An 18,741-nucleotide genomic window follows, 5' to 3' on the forward strand; every position below is an offset into this window, starting at 1 on the left:
TATAGACAATGACGACACCAGGCCCTGTTCTCAGGTTGACACGTCAATGAAACTGTACCAATGAAGGAAATGGTGAAAAGGAAAAATAGATGACAAGGCAGCAGAAATCTGAAATCCACACATGATGTACCTTAAAATAATAATAATAATAATGGAAAAATCCAAAGGGACCACACTGAAAGATGTGATTAGAATCTTCCTGATGTGCCAACATGATGCAAGGTACATTATGAAAAGGAAGCATGTGACGAGGATGTAAATATTGAAGGGGGAGAAGAGAGAATTTGTGTGGAATACTTGAGAAATATCACAGATGCCGATTTAGAGTCAACGCCACTTGGTAGGTGCTAATGTAGTAAAACTATAACTGTTCATTAACTAAGTCTAGGATCACAATTAAAGGTGGCACTTGAAGGCAAATCCCCACGGGTGACAAGAGCGCCATTCGAGGCTCTGGCGAAGGGCAATCTGGCACCTTTGGGGAGGCAATCAGGCATCTGCGCCGGAGAACTCTGATGTCAAGAGGACACCTCGGGGGATGCTCGGATAAGTGTTGTGAAGCTTGCAACAGCACAGTTAATGAGCCCCAAAGCTTTGGACATGATATAACAAATATACTTCTATAAACAACAATTTATCACCCTAAATCAGAGATACTGAAGGAAAAGATCTACAGGGGGATGAAGAACTCCTAATTCTCAATCATATGTGTGTGATTTTTTTATATTATTTATCTAGTTTGCCTCTCCACTTTAGATGCCAACATGTGAAGGCTCAATAACCTGCACTTCTTATGCCTCATTTTGCTTAGTAAGAAACAACCACAATTAGGTATGTGTACATAGGGCATCAGGGACGCAGGTGGCGCTGTGGTCTAAACCACAGAGCAAAGGGTTGCTGATCAGAAGGTCAGCGGTTCGAATCCCCAAGACGGGGTGAGCTCCCGTTACTCAGTCCCAGATCCTGCCCACCTAGCAGTTCGAAAGCATGTCAAAGTCAAGTAGATAAATAGGTACCGCTCCGGTGGGAAGGTAAACGGTGTTTCCGTGCGCTGCTCTGGTTTTGCCAGAAGCGGCTTAGTCATGCTGGCCACATGACCCAGAAGCTGTACGCCGGCTCCCTCGGCCAGTAAAGCGAGATGAGCGCCGCAACCCCAGAGTCGGTCACGACTGGACATAACAGCCAGGGGTTCCTTTACCTTTACCTTGGGCATCACCACCACACCATACATTGAATCCAGTTAAGTGAGCTGCCCCCTCCCTGGGGTCAGGTGGGCCACGATCTTGCTGCCCCCCCATCACACATTCATGATGCACCTTAACTGGTGTGTGCAAAGGGTTTGAGATTCTTCGGAGTCTAATAAGTCAAACTGAAGTATCCACTCGATTCCACAGACCAGATGCAGCTGTGGTGGAGTAGTTTGCTTGGATTTGAGTGTCTATCTGTTAAACCCTCCAACACCTCACTTCCAGCTGAGCAAAGGCCTTAAAGAAAGTACACAAATTAGATATAGCTCAGCCTCAATCACAGTTTACAGTGTGACCCTAATCCCCTTTGCTACAAAATGGATTTAAATAACCATAAATTGTCAGGACACTACAAGAAGAATGCCTCATTGCATGTCCATATCATCCCTAAAATGTCCCTTTTGTTGTAAAACGTTTGAGACTGGGAAGATAGAACAAGTAGGCCGTGCTTATATTTCTAAAGGCAAGACCTTAAAAAAAGAAAAAAAATACCCTTTTAAAGTCCTGGAAACCTGGAGCTGGCACTGCTCCCTGAAAGCACCTCCAAAAGAGCAAATCCTCATGTGCAGAGCAAATTACTCTCTGATTTTCAGAAGGAAAGGGCTGCTTCTGCAGACATTTATTCCTAGAGGCGCCTAGCTTCTGCCAGTTTATGGGCACCTACTATGTTTTGCATTTAGATTCCCCACTGATGGGCATGCATTGTTGGGGATATCTAGATCAACAGCAGGAATACCTCCAGACCTTGGCCCTGGAGCTGAATCACACCTCTGACAGTTCAGTGATGATTTGCTGGCATTATTATGAGCAACATTATGCTGGTTTCATTGACAGACACTAATAAATGTTGAAAAGCAAGAGCGCCTATCTGTAATCCACAGCCCACTTACTCTGGAGTAGTGCCATAAAAAGAAAATAAAAGTCTATGGCACTAAAGTGGGTTGTGGCCATTCTCCATTACTTAATATGGGATGTGCGGCTTTATTTACTACTTGTCAGTCCAGGATCAATAAATCATATACAAGTTCAGGTTATTCTGACTGCCAGATCAGATTTGCACATCACTTTCAGATCTAAAATGCTGCAAAGAAGTCACGTTTTCACCTTGTTGACAATTTTAAGAGTCAGTCTTGATTTACAGTGACAGGAGACAGAAAATAAAACAACATGCTCTGGAAAATAAAAAAAGGCTTACTGTAGACTCACAGTAAGAACCATAAAAGTCTGGGAAACCAACTGATCAAACTGCTAAGGACCCTTTCATAGCCTTCTTGTTTTGTTTTGTTTTTATTGGTCAGATTGGAATATTTGTATGCTGCTTTTCCAACAACAAGGCTAAGCTCAAACCGCCTCACAATAACAACAATAACATTAAAAAGCAACATTATTATCACTATAATCATATAAAAACCACAACAGCATATAAATAACGCAATAAACAAATCATTTCATCCAACAAGTAATAGCATTCAATACAAACTCATATCAATTCAAAACAGCAGAAATGGCTGCTAAGCACCATCCCTGTACCTGTGGACATACTATCTCTGGGAAGGGGCTAAGCTTTCTTTGTTAATTGTAGCACAGTGGTGACAAAATCACGTCTACAGGCAAAAATGTAAGCAGGTGGGTCTGCATTTCATCTGCTGTGAAAGATATTCCTGAATATTCCAAGTCTGAATGAAAACACTGTCTTGCCAAACCAGAATTCCTATCTCCAGACATGTGAGAACAGAAAGTGGCGACTCAGTTGTGGGGAAAGATAAGGGTGAAATTGGACCAAGACTAAGGGAACTAGGAGGCTGGGAAGGAGGCAAGGATCTTGGCTGGAGGATGGAGTACTTGCAAGAGTTCAGAAAAAGGGCAGGAAGATAAGAATCCGGATCTGGTACAGGTCACAAATGATAAGGGTACTTCCACAAGAGACATGAATACTTCCTTCAGAAAAGCAGACATCCAAAACATAGGAAGCTGCCTCGTAGACTATTGATCCATTAAGACCAGCACTGTCTGCTCCAACCCTCCTTAACCTAGTGCTTTCCAGATGTTGTTGGACTACAACTCCCATCATCCCCAGTCAGACACAGGAGTTGCAGTAGTCCAATGATATCTGGAGCGGACTAGTTTGGGGAAAGCTGGTCTGCTTTGACCGGTCGCAGCTCTCCAGGGCCTAAGGACACGCAGTGAGTTCATGACTTAGGTGAAATCTGAACAGGGAGTGCTAAAAAAAGTTACGGCTTTGCACTGCTTCCACTGTCGGAGGCAGTGATGCTTCTGAATACCAGTTGCTGGAAGCACAGGAGGGGACAGGGCTCTTGTGCTCAGATCCTGCTTCCCAGTTTCCCACAGGCATCTGGATGGCCACTGTGAGAATGGGGTGCTCAATCCCAGGAACAACAAGTGCAGTTTCTACACACACACACACACACACACACACACACACACACACCAATGCAAATGCACCCTGATACTTTTGCTGTTCTTCTCTGACACCATCAACAAGGATGTTAGTCAGCGTGTGACCAAAGCTCTTCTATTTTTGTTTGCCAGTAAAAAACAAAAAATCTATGTCCACAGTGCTTTTGTGAATGGATGACACCACAGAGGGATGTAGTGATGTTAGGAGTTGAATAAACAAGCTGAGCTTCTTCTGCTCATGGATTTTGACTTCAAGTCATTTCATTTATATGTCAGCAGCTCGGGCTGTGCAGCAGATCAGCCATTTCGTTTCCTCCCTCACCTTTGCTGAGGCAAAGGCTGCAGAAGAGTCACATTGCTGTCTCTCAGCAACAAATACAAGTCAGCCCTGTCACCTTCAGAGGGAGGCATGACAATTCATTTCAGACTGGAAACCCTGGGAGAGCGTATTTCTTTTTTCCAAGTTTGCAAAAATGCACCTAGAGCTTCTTGTCCACTTAGCACGCCAACCAAGCCTGAGAGAACTGCATCCCATTTGTCACTGCAGACAGAGTCTTAACCACAAGCAGCCACTCAAGGACAAGCTGGCCTGAAATGAGCAATCATCACCCCATGTGCCCCACTAAAGGACAGAATAGGGGTGTCCCTGGGAGAAATCGCCCAGCCACCCAGGAAACAGAACTATTCCAGAGTGTGTGGTTTCATATAACAGCTCTGCCAGTCCACTACTGGTGGGCGGGGGGAGGACAGCAATCTGCGCTGGCATAATTCACAAGGCATAGGGGTGAAGAGCTCCAATAGCTGCTTAGTCTAAGATGGAGCAAAACGCCAACAGCCGTCGCCAAGACACCTGGAGGTCTGGGCTCAAATCCTAGCTCCCATTTGGTCTTGGCAACCTGAATTCACAGATCATTTTGACATGGTGATCTTTGTCATGTTGTACTAGACCAGGCTTCCTCAAACTCAGCCCTCCAGATGTTTTGAGACTACAATTCCCCTCATCCCTGACCACTGGTCCTGCTAGCTAGGGATCATGGGAGTTGTAGGCCAAAAACATCTGGAGGGCCAAGTTTGAGGAAGCCTGTACTAGACATACTAGTGAAACATCTCCAGAATATGTTTGAGATTACCAAAGAATCTGCCTTATGCTGACTATTGATCTACCCAGCCCAGTATTGTTTATTCTGACTGCTAAGGGTTCACCAAGGCACTTTTGCCTACCACTGCTACCTACCGAAGATCCTTCTAGCACCATCATCTACAGAAGCCATTCCATGAGGCTCTAATATAAGACAGGGAGAATGATGGAACTGCAGGGGCTCTCCTTCAACTGTGCAGGGAGAACAGCAACTTTAGGATGCTCTCTTTGAAATCTCCAGTTGCTCATGACAAGAGTTATGTAACTAAGAAACAGTACCCAAGTTTGCTATACCTCCCCTCCTTCCCCCACAACCTCTTTTCCTTTTGTGTTGTGTCTTTAAGATGATAAGCTTGGGGGCAGGGGCTGTCTTATCGGTGACATTTGGCAATCTCTGGGGGCCTTTTTCTTCTGAAGACTGGGGAAAAAACACCCTGTGCTCCATTTTGGAGGAAGGACGGGACAGAAAGCTATAAAATAAGATAAATATAAAATAAACAGAATATGCGCTGCAGAAAGTTTCCTAATTCAGGCTGAGCCACACAAATCACATGGGAAGCTACATGTGCTGTGCTTGCGACTATAAATGTCACAGTATCACTGTAGTAATTCAGTTGGGTCAATGACATAAACCATGCAAAAACATTTTGTGTGAATCAGACCTCAGAGACGCCTTTGCCCAGAATGGAATCAGTCAGCTACTTAATGTTCTATGCATGGAGAATATGAATCAATGTGATGCACCTCGTCCAAGACTTCAAGAGCCTTTGACCAGGCACTTAATGATGCAAATCAGTAGTTTTGGTTTAAATGATCAGCACTGTGGAGACCCAAGTTCACATCCATGCTCAGCAATGAAGTATAGATGATGAACTTACCAAGTGGCAAAGATGTCTAACATGCCTCTGCTTTATCAAAATGGATTAATGGACACATGGTGGGATTTTTCTCTCCTACCATGCATTTTAGCATGTGGTAAAAACTGGGATAAGACTTCTTCACCTCAACCCCTTGGCAAATTGGCTTCCTGTATTGGGCAAGTGTATGTTAACCACAAATATATTTTAACCCCAAGCATATTTTAACCATAAACGGCATATAATTAGCATCTCCTGCAGAAAGCAGCCTCCATAGCTCCTTATCCATCACAGCAAATTCCCAGGCTGGGAAGAGTTATGACACTATGACAGTTGCTTCTTTGGTGTGTTAAAGTTAGAAGAGAAAATGGGTCACTTCAGTAGCAACACTATACTCTTCTCTGATGATGGGCATTATACAGATTTAGAGAGCTGGACAGATGGAAAACAACAGACCTGAGCTGCTGGGACAAGGATCCGAGGGAAAATCTAAGCAAACAGGAAGACCTGTAATTGAGGAACACTTATAGATACGAGAGTCAATGCTAACAAGGCTGACTGTTACCCAGGCAAAGACTAAGCCTGACACAGAAGAAGAGTCACAGAAGAAGAGTCTGCGTGGAGTCACTCTGGAGCCTGAGGAGGTATCATAGCCTGAGGAACCATCTAACCTACAGCTCTTGGTGCCTCAATATGAGGCAGCAAAGCACAGATTTAAAAGTTCCCAGTTCGTCACACACTTCTCATCTGGAGAAAGAGCATTATGTCAGTACTGCAGCAACTGTATGTGGACTCTGTCTACGCCAGGGATTGGAGAACCTATGGTCCTCCTAACATAGGCCTTCCTCAACTGCAGTTCCTATTCTCCTGGACCACTGGCCCTGCTGGCTGGGGCTGATGGGAACTGGAATCCTGTCACATCTAGAGTACCATGGGTCCCCAGCCCTGTTCTGAATTCTTTATGGCTGTAACCATCCCTATCACTATAGAGCTGTTTTCAGCCTGGAAACGAGTGTGGAGCCAGAAAAAGGCAGTGTGGCCAGAAGCACTGAGCACCTGATGATACGGCTGTTTCATCATTTCCACACCATCGATTGAGATGAACTCTATCCAGGCATTCACCCCAAGTGGTAAAGCTTCTCGAATACTGTGCAACATGTTACCAAGGCACCTGGGCTGCTCTCAAAACAAAAAGAAGCCCATTTTGTCACTTTCTTATAATGCAAGCTATTGCCTTTCATTAGTGCCCGAGGTGAGCAACCCACAGCCAATAAATATTAATGCTTCCTGACAATGATACAACACCGGCTCCAAACACTCATAACCGGAGTGTCATTATTAGGCCTGAGCATGCTACATTTTTTGATTAACCATATTTTTCAGCTCACTTGTGATCTCGACCGCTTTCCCCAAAGCTTTGTTTATGTGCACATATGTACATGTCGGTGCATGTGGAGTGAATAACAACTCTCCACAGCCCCTCGCTATCTGGGTTCCTGGGGGAAAGGAAGGCTCACAGAGCCTGCTTGCTTTGTTTATGGCTGATCTTCATGAGGCAGGCTGCATGCCTTTTCAGGACATGCAACAAAGCATGTGAGGCCAGTTTGCATACTGACCTCACATGTGGTGTGTCCCATCATACATTGGGTCAATGTGCCTCAGCAAGTGTGTGAGTTAGTACAGGATAGGTGTATCTATCTACATAGCAGATTGAGCTATGTATATCAATAGGGACCATCATGGTTGTGAGTCCTGAAAGACTTGTTCCCTGCCTTGTAGGCCTTTTTCCACCTGGCCTGGAAAGACAGGACCCTCAGTGACTCCAGCTACAAAAGCTGAGGTTGCTGAAGAGGCCAGAGGCCATCTTGGCTGATTCTTAGTGCAGACCCAAGTCATTGAGCCTGAGCTTCCACAGCCGCCACTCACCATGATTGGCAGAATTGGCAGTAACAGCAGCAGATAGATTCAATGCTTATGGTAACATTTTATTTTCTTCCCAACTATGTTGCTTTAAATGTGCATTTTACATCTGACTTCCTTTAGTAGTGTTTTCTTTTGAAATGTTTAGGATTTTTCTTTTGTTGACTTTGCTGCATTAAATGTGCATTCTGTAGTCGACCTCCTTTGTAACGTTTTATTTTGAAATCTTTTAAGATAATATTTTAGCTTCCTGTTAAATGTGTTGCATTGAATGTACACTTTTAGCTTGACTTACTTCAGCAATGTTTTATTCTGGATTGTTCTATTTGATCTTTTAATGCAGTAAGTCGCTTTGAGATTTTTTTCCTTAAAACTAAAAAGCAGTAGAGAAATGAATAATAACAGCAACAATATACTACCTTTTATGGGATTTTAAATTTCAGAAGCTTTGGGAAACAATATAATTCATTCATTGATTGATTTGCTAATTAAATTAGGGATTCCTCAGGAAACCTCAATAATTTTCATTACGAAACAAAACTGCCTCCTGAAGCCAGCGGGACGATCAGTGTGACAGCATCCCAAAGACATGGAAAATCTAAAAAGCAACTTAAGCAGAAAGTGTGCTTCATTTAAGGTTTCTGCTTTTCAGCACTTTTACGGAAATAAATGCTTAGCAAAACGTGGGCCCTCTGTAAAGCCTGAAATATCAGTGTAAGCATTGGAAGTGGCAGGAGCTACTACTACCCCAAGAACAGAATGGTTGTCTTGTGTTTGTTTTAAGCTGTGATGGCCTTTGTCTATGACCGATAAAGTTGGCATCCCATCAGATCACAATTATTAAAATAAAATAAAATTGGGGGGACACAAGCCTCCCATGTTAGGAGCATCACATTTTTGTCTTTTTGTGAAATCAAGGTTCACAAGCAGAACCAAAGCAGCATGAAATGTCACAGCATTGTTTAGAGTGGTGTCCAAGTGTTTTCCATTCAGATTATTAATGCAACAGTCTGGAAGAGCCTCTCATCTTGCTGAGGTTCCCTAATACCCTACCCTCAACCTAACCTCCTGCTTTAGGTTGTGGCAGTACAAGTCTGATTTCCTGGACACATCTGATGGGCTCACAACAGTGGTTCATCTGGAGGGCAGGCGGGTTGGAGATGTGCTTTTTAAACAAAATATATTCGCAGAAAAGTGCAACAGTATATTTATGCAGCCCTGAATAGCTCGTGTGAAGAAAAACCCCAAAAGAGCTAAAGGCACAACATTTCCCCTTTGTTTTAAATGGTGTACCCCATTCTACCTTTGGAGGCTTCGGTGCCAAGTGGGTTTTCGAAGCTGCTGGTTGTAATTTGGCTCCAAGCATCCTTCACAGCAGACTTGGAAACTACCCTGTTGTTGAGGCTCTGCTGAGGCCGGAAGTTATTCCTCAGGTATTCCACAGACTTGACGTGGTCTTGCTGTTCCGTGGTAAATATGGAATAGAACGCTTCCAGCTGAATGTAGCAAACCAGCATGAGGGGAAAGAAAAAGGAAGGGGGGGAAAGGAGGGGGGCATTAATTAGGGGAAAAAAACCAATGTGGCAAAATCTGGGCAGCTGATAAGAATGCAAAATGGCAGGAAGTACTGATGCCAAGACTGATAAATCAAACAGGAAACCAGGCTGCCCGCTGAAATCACTGCCAACAGCTTTATCTAGCCCCATTTTTAGCCTGCCAAGCGAGCAAACACTTTAGAAACCCTCTACAAAGTTAGGGTCTGGAGGAGGCAAGAAAAATATTCTTTCCTAGCCTCTCTGTACTGTATGTACTTACAGATATATACAGCCCCCTCTTTTGTTTTATAAGGCATTGTGTATGTGTGTTTTACTATTATCCTGCAGAAGAGGGGCACACATTCAATACACAAATCACAGCTCAGCACACAGCCATTCCATCTTTCTATTATTTGTATTTACAGCAGTATCTAGAAGGGCCAGCAGTTGCTAGAGTAGAGGGACCTACTGTGCTGCAAGCTGTAGATACTATAAAAGCTTGGCCCTGCCACACAGAGATAACAAACTTAGCGCTAGATGGACAGAATGAGGAAGGGGCTAAAAAGAGGGATTGAGGGGGACGACTACCGCTCTGAAGATAGGAGCAAAGCTGGAAATGGATCTTGCTCCTTTCAAGCTCCCTAATTCTCCACTTCAGCCTTTGCCAACCTGGTGCCCTCCAGCTGTTTTGGATGACAACTCTCATCAGCATCAGCCAGCCAGGAGGTTGTGCTGGAGTTGTAAGTTGTGGAACTCCCTCACCACAGAGTTGCATAGGGTAACTTCATAACACAGTTTTCGGAAGACGGAGAAGATGCACTTCTTTACCTTGGCTTTTCACATGTGAGATGTATATTTTTAGGACCCAACTTATTTCTTAGACTATAAGTGGTTTTAAACTGTTTTTTAATACTGTCTTTTAGCTGTCGTAATCCACCCTGGGACCTTAGGGTAATAATAATCCAAAGCAACAAGAGCCTCAAGCTGGCAAAGGCACTGAACCACATGTCTGACACAGCTCTTTGCTTTGCCAGTTTTCATCTCTAAAATACTCTAAGAGGAAAGATCGTCTGCACTTAGGTCCAATTACAAGTCATAGAAAACTGGTCAAAAGAAAGCCATGTGCAGTGAAAAGCATGTATGTGAAAAGCAATTTGCAAACCAAGCTTGCAAATTGTTTTTGACAAACACTTTAAAAATTCATTTATTTTCCATTGCTTGAAGAACTACCTTCATGAGTGAAACTGATGAAGCAATTTTGATTTTTACCAAAAATGTCCAGGGCCTTGAAAGCACCAGGTTGTTCAAGATCAAACCATATTTGTTTCTAATACATTTCCAGAACCAACCTATAAAAATGGCAATATATTTTCCAGGATGTATAATGCGATTGCATATGTAGACTGCATTTTTATGTATTTGCGTTGGCAAACTCTGTCAAGTCAAACATTTCATTAAAACGCCGACAACCTGTAACCCACAGAGGTATAAAAGTGTGTAAACACTTTCCTGAAGTGGGCTGTGGTGAATATGAAAAAAAAAAATTCAGAGGAAAACTAATGGAATGAATAATAACAGTGGCATAGAATCATAGAATCATAGAGTTGGAAGAGACCACAAGGACCATCGCGTCCAACCCCCTGCCAAGCAGGAAACACCATCAGAGCACTCCTGACATATGGTTGTCAAGCCTCTGCTTAAAGACCTCCAAAGAAGGAGACTCCACCACACTCCTTGACAGCAAATTCCACTGTCAAACAGCTCTTACTGTCAGGAGGTTCTTCCTAATGTTTAGGTGGAATCTTCTTTCTTGTAGTTTGGATCCATTGCTTACATTTTTCAAGCAAAGATGTGTTCCTGGCTGCAGCTAGGAAGGCTGGGCTCTGTGAGTTCCCTGAATAATGCTTCATTCGGTTTTAGATTATGAGATGAGGGACTCATTGTAGTAGCCAGGAAAGTAAGGTATGAAAATGGGACAGCTGCATATTAGCTAAAAGGCTTGGAGGTGGAGAACTTGAAGGAACATCTTCTGCCATACAAGCCTGCCAGCAAGTTAAGATACTTAGCTGGTGTCCTTCTTTATGTACCTCCTGCTCTGGAGTGGGGTGATTTGTTCCCATAAAAGAGAGGATATATGGAGGTAGTGCCCCAGTTGTGGAGTGCTCTCTCCAAAGAAGAATGCCAAGCCTTTAGTGATCTCAACTTAAGCTAGGCAGCTGAAAGCTACTAAAAATCTTATGAATCCAGCTTTGAAAAGTACTAGTAGATTAAAAATGATGAGTTCATCATAACGAGAGAAACACACTTTGAGATATATGCTACAAGGGACAAACTCAGGATTTATTTATTTTTAAATATATGTTAATCTACTAAGGACCTTCTCAGTAGTGGCACCCTCTCTGTGGAACACCTTCCCTTCAGATGTCAAGGAGATAAAGAACTATACAACTTTTAGAAGACATCTGAAGGTAGCCCTGTATCGGGAAGTTTTTAATGTCTGATGCTTTATTATGTTTTATATATTCTGTAAGCCACCCAGAGTGGCTGGGGAAACCCAGCCAGATGGGTGGGGTATGAATAATAAAATTATTATTATTATTATTATTATTATTATTATTATTATTATTATTATTATTATCATCATCATCATCATCATCATCATCATCATTTCTTCCCCTATTCTTCTCACCTATTGACTTAGCAAGGCGGGATGGTGGTGGAGCAAATATTATATCTATGAGTCTCCAAAATGCCCACTATGTGGCAGCTTAGACCTTTTGCTACCCATGTTTTACCAATTGAATACTTCCCAAATTAAACAGAGATTATTTGACAAGGGTCGGTGGGGTCTAGCAGATATGACATTTATGAACTGAGCTACTGAATTGTTATAGCTTTGACTCACTGGTGATACAGAAGCCAAAGTTTGCTGGCATTTAATATGAGCATGAGTAGATTGAAACTGGTGTTCATCTATATAGGCAGCACAAGATTATTCAGTTTTAGAAGTGATCAAAAATGCCCAGTATCCAAAACTCTGAACTCCAGCAGCAAACAGAAAATACACCTGTTGATTAGATCTAATCCATTTCTTGACAGCCGTGGATTCTGGAGACAGGACAGGGCAAGAAACTGGGAAAAGGTAAATGATTTGGAGTGTCCTCTGAGTAAAACAACTGAGAATCAGTGGACTTCACTGTTGGCTTGTTGCGTTCATCTACCTCTGTCAAGGGGGAGCTATTGAATATTTACACTCATTCATTCGGTAAGATCAAGTGACTTTTTACATAAGCAGTTCCCTCTCAGATGCCTCTGTTGCAATGAGGTGTATTAACACAAGCAAATAAAAGGCAGGGTAGACTTTAGCAAGGAGACATTTTGAAAACAAAGGTTTTAAATGTCAAAGCCTTTTTAATTGTTAAACATTTAGCTGCATATTTCCACGTTATTACTCAGGGATGTCTCTCAATGAAAATGCCACTCACTGCCTTGATCTACAACAAGGCCTCGTATGCATTCACTTTTAAGGTTCTGTATACTCGTTCCAGAGGCACACTAATGGCAGCTTTGTGATGTTGTAAAAACAACAACTGACAAAGTTGGTAAATTAACTAAAGCATTACTTTCCTTACGTAATTAGCCCAAACTACTAAATCTGTGTCTGTGTACTTAGCTGAGTGTCACAGAAGAAACATGAAGAGAGTGAAAGAAGAAAGGATTCTGTGTAAATATTTAGACCACAGTTCAAATGTATCTGAACAGAATGATAATAGCTAAGATCATTTGGAAGGAAATAGAATGTCATGTTCTATTATCTTCTCGTGTCAAGCGGCTCATGCTCAGAGAACAATAAAACAAAATTAGCCAACTTCCTTTTCCATCAACAATTTTTTTTTGTGCATTCCTCCTCCTAAAAATTCAATTTTATGGGCCATGCCCAAAATGAAAAGGATCGGAAATCTAGATGCAGCTTAAGTATCAGGGACTGGGTGGAAAAAAGCAAGGAGTAAAAAAAAAAATGAACCAGGCAAACTCTTTGTGGATTCAAACCTACCTGGCGATAAGAGATAGGAACAGGCATGCGAAAAACAATCCATTCCACAATCTCACTGCACGGAGGGGTAGTCAGTGACCCTGTATACCGATAATAACTTCCCAGAGATGCTGGCAGGACTTCCCTTAAGACGAAAGGGTCCAAGAAGGTCTCTTTCTCTGTAAAAATAAAAGCAGAAGCAAAATGGTGTGGCTTTAAAGTGATGGACAACACAAATTAGTCAGAATCTATTTTACACGCCTCCAGCCATATCCTGTGATTTTGGTTTCCTGCTACTTAAAGAAAGCTCCTTAAACACATGGGCTACTAGCCACGATGGCTTGGTTCTACTTCCTCTGTGGGAGGCGACAAGTCTCTGAATGTCACAAATGGGGAAAGTGCTTGCAGGCTTCTCCTGATTGGCCACTGTGATAACTGGATGTTGGACCAAATGGGCCTTTGGCTTGATCCAGCAGACTCTTCTTTCATTCTTAGTGCATTGGCACACTTAGGACCAGCATCAGGAACCGGCATCCTTGGGCAGCTGCAGAACCTTGCAGAACCCATTGCTGATGTGTGTATTGATGCCTTACTCCCTCCACCCCTTCCCAATGTAGCACTCCAAGCCAAATCAGGATCTAGCCACTGCTGGGCAGTAAGCGCTGTTCAGCAGTGGAACAGACTTCTGCCAGAGGTGGTGGACTCTCCTTCTCTGGAGGCTTTCAAGCAGAGGTTGGATGGCTACTTGTAATGTATGATTTAGGTGAGACTCCTGCATTGCAGCAGGATGGCCTAGTTGGCCTTTGGGGTTCCTTCCAAATCTACAATTCTGTGATTTTATGATTCTACACAAAAATGTTAGAAGATCTCAAATGTTCCACACTCTCTAGTATTCTTAACATTTTAACGTATGTTACATAGACAGACTCTTCATACAGCTCTCCTTCCCTGATGGGACTGCCCGATATTTATATAAGAAATAGACGGCAAGGCCGTTCTCTGTTCAAGATGGCCCAATGGATTCATGAATTGAGCATGGATTTGAATCCAGACCTCTTGGCACTCTAGCCACTTGATTCCACCAGCTGTCATATTTGCCGAAATTCTAACATCTTTCTAACCCCTTTAGCATGCAAACCATTTTCTATAATGGTCAGTTCATCCACCCTGACAAGTACGGCTCAGAGAGTGCGACTATAAATTCACAGTGTGTTTGGTATTCAGATCAGATCTGCCAAGTCCAGATCAAATCTTCATCAGCTGGACTAGACTGATAGCTAAAGCAAGTGCCAAATATGATTTATTTCATGTGGAGCAGAGGTGAGCAACTTGTTCAGCACTGGAACGATATTTCTACATCAGATATGTATCACAAGCCAGAAGTCGCACCAAACTGCATATTTCAAGTGCAAGTAATTAACATAATATACATACTGTTTTCACAAACTTGGTGCGTGCCCAGCTAGAACTGGTAGATCAGTTGCACATATGCTGAAAAATTATTCCTCTGAAACAACCTTCCTGTTACTAGTGAAACAACTCTAATGTGACAAACAGGGGTGGACCCATTTGAAATGCGCAGATATAAAAATATATATATAGCAATTGAGGGAACAACAAACGAATAAACACACCCAATCTTCTTGGGCTACCTTTCAGCAGTCCTGCCATACCTTTGTCAAACATTCCTCTATGACTGTAAGAATTTGGAGGTTGCTTTGAAAACATTCCATTATTAAAGGGAAAAGAAAACTATGTGAGGGCCTATACCCACTTACACTCGAGCAAGCCTCATTAAATGCAGAGGGACTTACTTCATAGAAAACATGCTGTCAAGTGTGGTATGAAGTCCATGAAATAGTACAGTGTCCATCCCTCATCATGAAAACAGGGGTATCAGATTCACCTTTCCTTCCTACCTGCCTTTTTCTTTAACCTTAGGAAATAATAGGAGCAGCTTTAAGGAACATAAGGCAACACAAAGACCTTACCCACGATAGCAAATGATAATTCACAGGTTTTGGTGCAGGAGTGGGCCACGCACAACTGACATGCAACAGTTAGTGTTAGAACTCTTAGAACAGATATCTTTTAAATTTCACACCCTCCTCTTCTCACAGCTGGCAAATAAAGAGGTCGCCTCAGCCAGGGCTTGTTTTCGGCTGGAACCCATTGGAACTCAGTTCCGGCACCTCTCAGGTGGGCGCCAATGGCCATTCTAAGAAAACGAGGAATATGCTCTTGGTGAGTTCTGGCACCTCTTTTTCTAGAAAAAAAGCACTGTCCTCAGCCATGGTGAGGGTGAAGGTGAGGGTTTCAGGTGCACTGAGATCTATGAGAGACATACAGTTAGACTTCATGCAACCTGGCTACATGATATTCTTCTCTCAGCATTGAGAAAAGACCACACAGAGCATGAAGAAGCAGCAGCTCACAAGCATGGATGTTTAAAGGGCTGCCTGGGCCTGGCAAGTCATGTTACAGGAAGGAGGAGGGAAACATCATGGCTTGAGCAGCCATTTTGTTCTTCAGCAAACTGCAGAATTTGTATAGCCTTCAGAAGAGGAGAGACTTATTCAGGTCTGCCAAGCAAGGTAGAGAGAGATGCTAGTTATAGCCATGCTATAGCCAAAGTTAGAAGGGATGGAAAAGTATCTCTCTTCTGTGGCTTCTCTAATCTACAGAATTTGTGAGCGAGGTGCTTTGTTATATTATTTCCACACACAGAGAGAGAGACTCTCTCTCTCTCTCTCTCTCTCCACCACATGGAATCATGACACCCCACAATCGGGGGATAAGGGTGAATTGTTGAAAGAAGTCATCTGCAACGCAGGCTCCAGATAACCCTCTCTGCTTACATTACTTCCACAAAGGCTCTGGAGCAGGACGAACCTCTAGGCTCATCATACAGCCACATCCTTGGCCTGAGGTCATGCCACCACAATCCTCCACTGCAAGGACTCCACTGCAAATACTACCATCAAATCTTATCTTGGAGCTGACACTTACAAAATTGGGCAAGGCCCCTTTAAATTTAAACAGCTCACAATCTCCACCTGAAACATATTGCCATCCGTTTGGGGATTAATGTGTTACACTCCTCTTCTTAGATTTTACAGACCACACCTTAGAGGAAAAGGGACATACGGTAATTTCATTTTCAGATAAGCACTTACTCAGCAAAGTGAAATCTGCTGACGTTCATCAACTTTGCTAAAATCTACGTTTTGGAAAATCCAGAAGACAAAAACAAAAGGGGGAGGAACAGCCACTGGCAATAACAGATCTCCACTGTTCTTTCACCGGCATCCCCTGCGGTTCTTGCGATTAACTGGCCAAATCCCCTACTATTGCTATGAAAAAGGTAACAGCAAGGTTCTTATTAAGTGCTTTATGCCTAGAGTTGGTTCCGACTCGCAACAATGGAACTTCTCCCATGCTGTGCAAGCTTATTTCCTTTGCCTTGCTGCTTTCACTGGATTCTTTCTGGAGATGTTTTTATATATTTAGTCAGATAAGGAGCAACAACATAATCTTGTTTGACCTCCTGTGTAATGAAAACTTCAGATCCCCCCCTCTTTTTTCTTCTTCTCTTCTTCTTCCAGGTAGTGTAACATCAAATATGTTCAGCAGGCTTTAGGAAGCATATACTGTAGGAAGATTTCCAAGTTAAAAAATGGATGAATCTAAGTCTTCCTTCGTGCAATGCATGATGATCACTAGCGCAATGGCTTCAAAAAGGATTAAGCCATGGTGGAAAGGAATTCAGGGCTACCTAGTCATTTTAAAGGGTAGCCTCAACCTACCAAGCTATTACCTTGGGGTCCCTGTGTTAACGGAAAACAATAGATGTAATTATCTGTTGAAAATTAACTTTCATTTCACTGAAAGATTATTTATTTAACAAGATTTATATGCTGCATAATCAGGAAAACCTCCAAGGGGTTTGCAAAAAACTGTAACAAATAGTTCATAAATTAATACAGAACATAAACCCTTAATATAAAATTCCATAATATAAAAAAAAGACTTTGCCAAGTTTCTGAGCATTAAAACAGTTTCCCTTGTGCATCTCTGACAGATCCAATTCTAATAGTATTTTGCCTTTTTAAAATCCTATTTGCAAGAGGAAGACACCAACAAACACAAATCCAGCTTGATTTCAGATTAAACCTCTGCACCACTACAACAATTTACGGTGGTACCTCAGGTTAAATACTTAATTTGTTCTGGAGGTGCGTTCTTAACCTGAAACTGTTCTTAACCTGAAGCACCACTTTAGCTAATGGGGCCTCCTGCTGCCGCCGTGCTGCCAGAGCACGATATCTGTTCTCATCCTGAAGCAAAGTTCTTAACCTGAAGCACTATTTCTGGGTTAGCGGAGTCTGTAACCTGAAGCATATGTAACCTGAAGCGTATGTAACCCGAGGTACCACTGTATAGTGATATAATCTGACTCCTTTTTCTGATATGTTTTGCAGTCGGTACACAGTGGGCCACATGTGTTACAAAGCTATTACTGTCACCATTTCTGTCAGGGTTTGCCTGCCTGCTTGTGCGAACAAAGATTTCAGAAGGCGATCTCTTGTACCTCTATACCATATTGGCCTGAATATAAACCTCAGTTTCCCCCCAAATTCCGACCGTGAAAAGTTGAAGTGTGGCTTATATTCACAACCTTATGGTACGCAGCCCGGAGCACGGGGCAAACAGCGCTAGGAGTGCGGCAAAGCGGCGCCCGCCCCGTGCGTAGTCCCCCATCCTCCCACAAGGCCAGGATGGGAGAGAGCGAGGAAGGGGAAAGGCCGCCGGCAACACAGCGCGGCTCCCCCCCCCCCCCGCCCAGGATGCAGCTAGGAGCAGTGAGGAATGGAGTGACTTATATTCAGGTATTTTTTCTTTTTTCTCTCCCCTCCCCCCTCCAATTTTAAAGATGCGGCTTATATTCGGGTGTGGCTTATATTCCGGCCAATACGGTATAAGGGGCAGACCAACAGATAATGAGTGACCTATTCCACCTGAGGTTGACCACAAAAACCAACAGGAAAGGTTGACCTTGTTGCAGAAACCATCTAAGACCTCAGAAGGTGTCTTGGAAACGCAGCTCAGTAAAGGCATTTCTTATGGTTTTTAAGAAAACCAGTGAAAGCTCAGTAAAGGCATTTCAATTTGGAAAAAAAAGAGAAGAGCACAAAATTATCTGCATACATCAATACTGAGATCTTTCTTTTCCTAATTACTGGACAGGGAGGGTTTGCATTGGCACAATATGTCACCAAATCATTAATATAAAAGTTAAAAAGAGTGGGAGCCAGAATACAACCTTGCTTCACTCCTCGTGACATTTTAAAAGCATCAGTCACACCACCATTTAAACCTATTCTGACCCTCATTTCTGTATTGCTGCATAATTATTGGATCAATAGCAGAAGTCTGCAGTCAATGTTAGCAACTTGAAATTTCTCCCATAGTCTGTTTTGATTAACAGTGAGGAATGCAGCAGAAGGATCAATAAAGGCGACAGAAAGATTATTCTTAATGTTCTTAGTATATTTCCTTATAATATGGTTCGGAGTAAAACATTAATCAATGG

General features: G+C 42.7%; 1 protein-coding gene across 4 annotated transcripts in view; it reads right to left on the bottom strand.

Moving 5' to 3' along the window:
• PTPRG (protein tyrosine phosphatase receptor type G) overlaps nucleotides 1–18,741 on the bottom strand; it is a 555,232-nt gene that overhangs the window by 101,566 nt on the left and 434,925 nt on the right. For all 4 annotated transcript variants that reach the window (XM_081852306.1, XM_081852304.1, XM_081852303.1 and 1 more), the window contains exons 7-8: nucleotides 13,170–13,327; nucleotides 8,884–9,076 (exon numbers count right to left, since the gene is read on the bottom strand). In XM_081852306.1, coding sequence (XP_081708432.1) covers nucleotides 8,884–9,076; nucleotides 13,170–13,327 — 351 coding nt within the window. The remainder of the gene's footprint in view (nucleotides 1–8,883; nucleotides 9,077–13,169; nucleotides 13,328–18,741) is intronic.

The sequence above is a fragment of the Podarcis erhardii genome, assembly GCF_964252035.2.
Source record: "Podarcis erhardii genome assembly, chromosome: 2".
Classification (NCBI taxonomy): domain Eukaryota; kingdom Metazoa; phylum Chordata; class Lepidosauria; order Squamata; family Lacertidae; genus Podarcis; species Podarcis erhardii.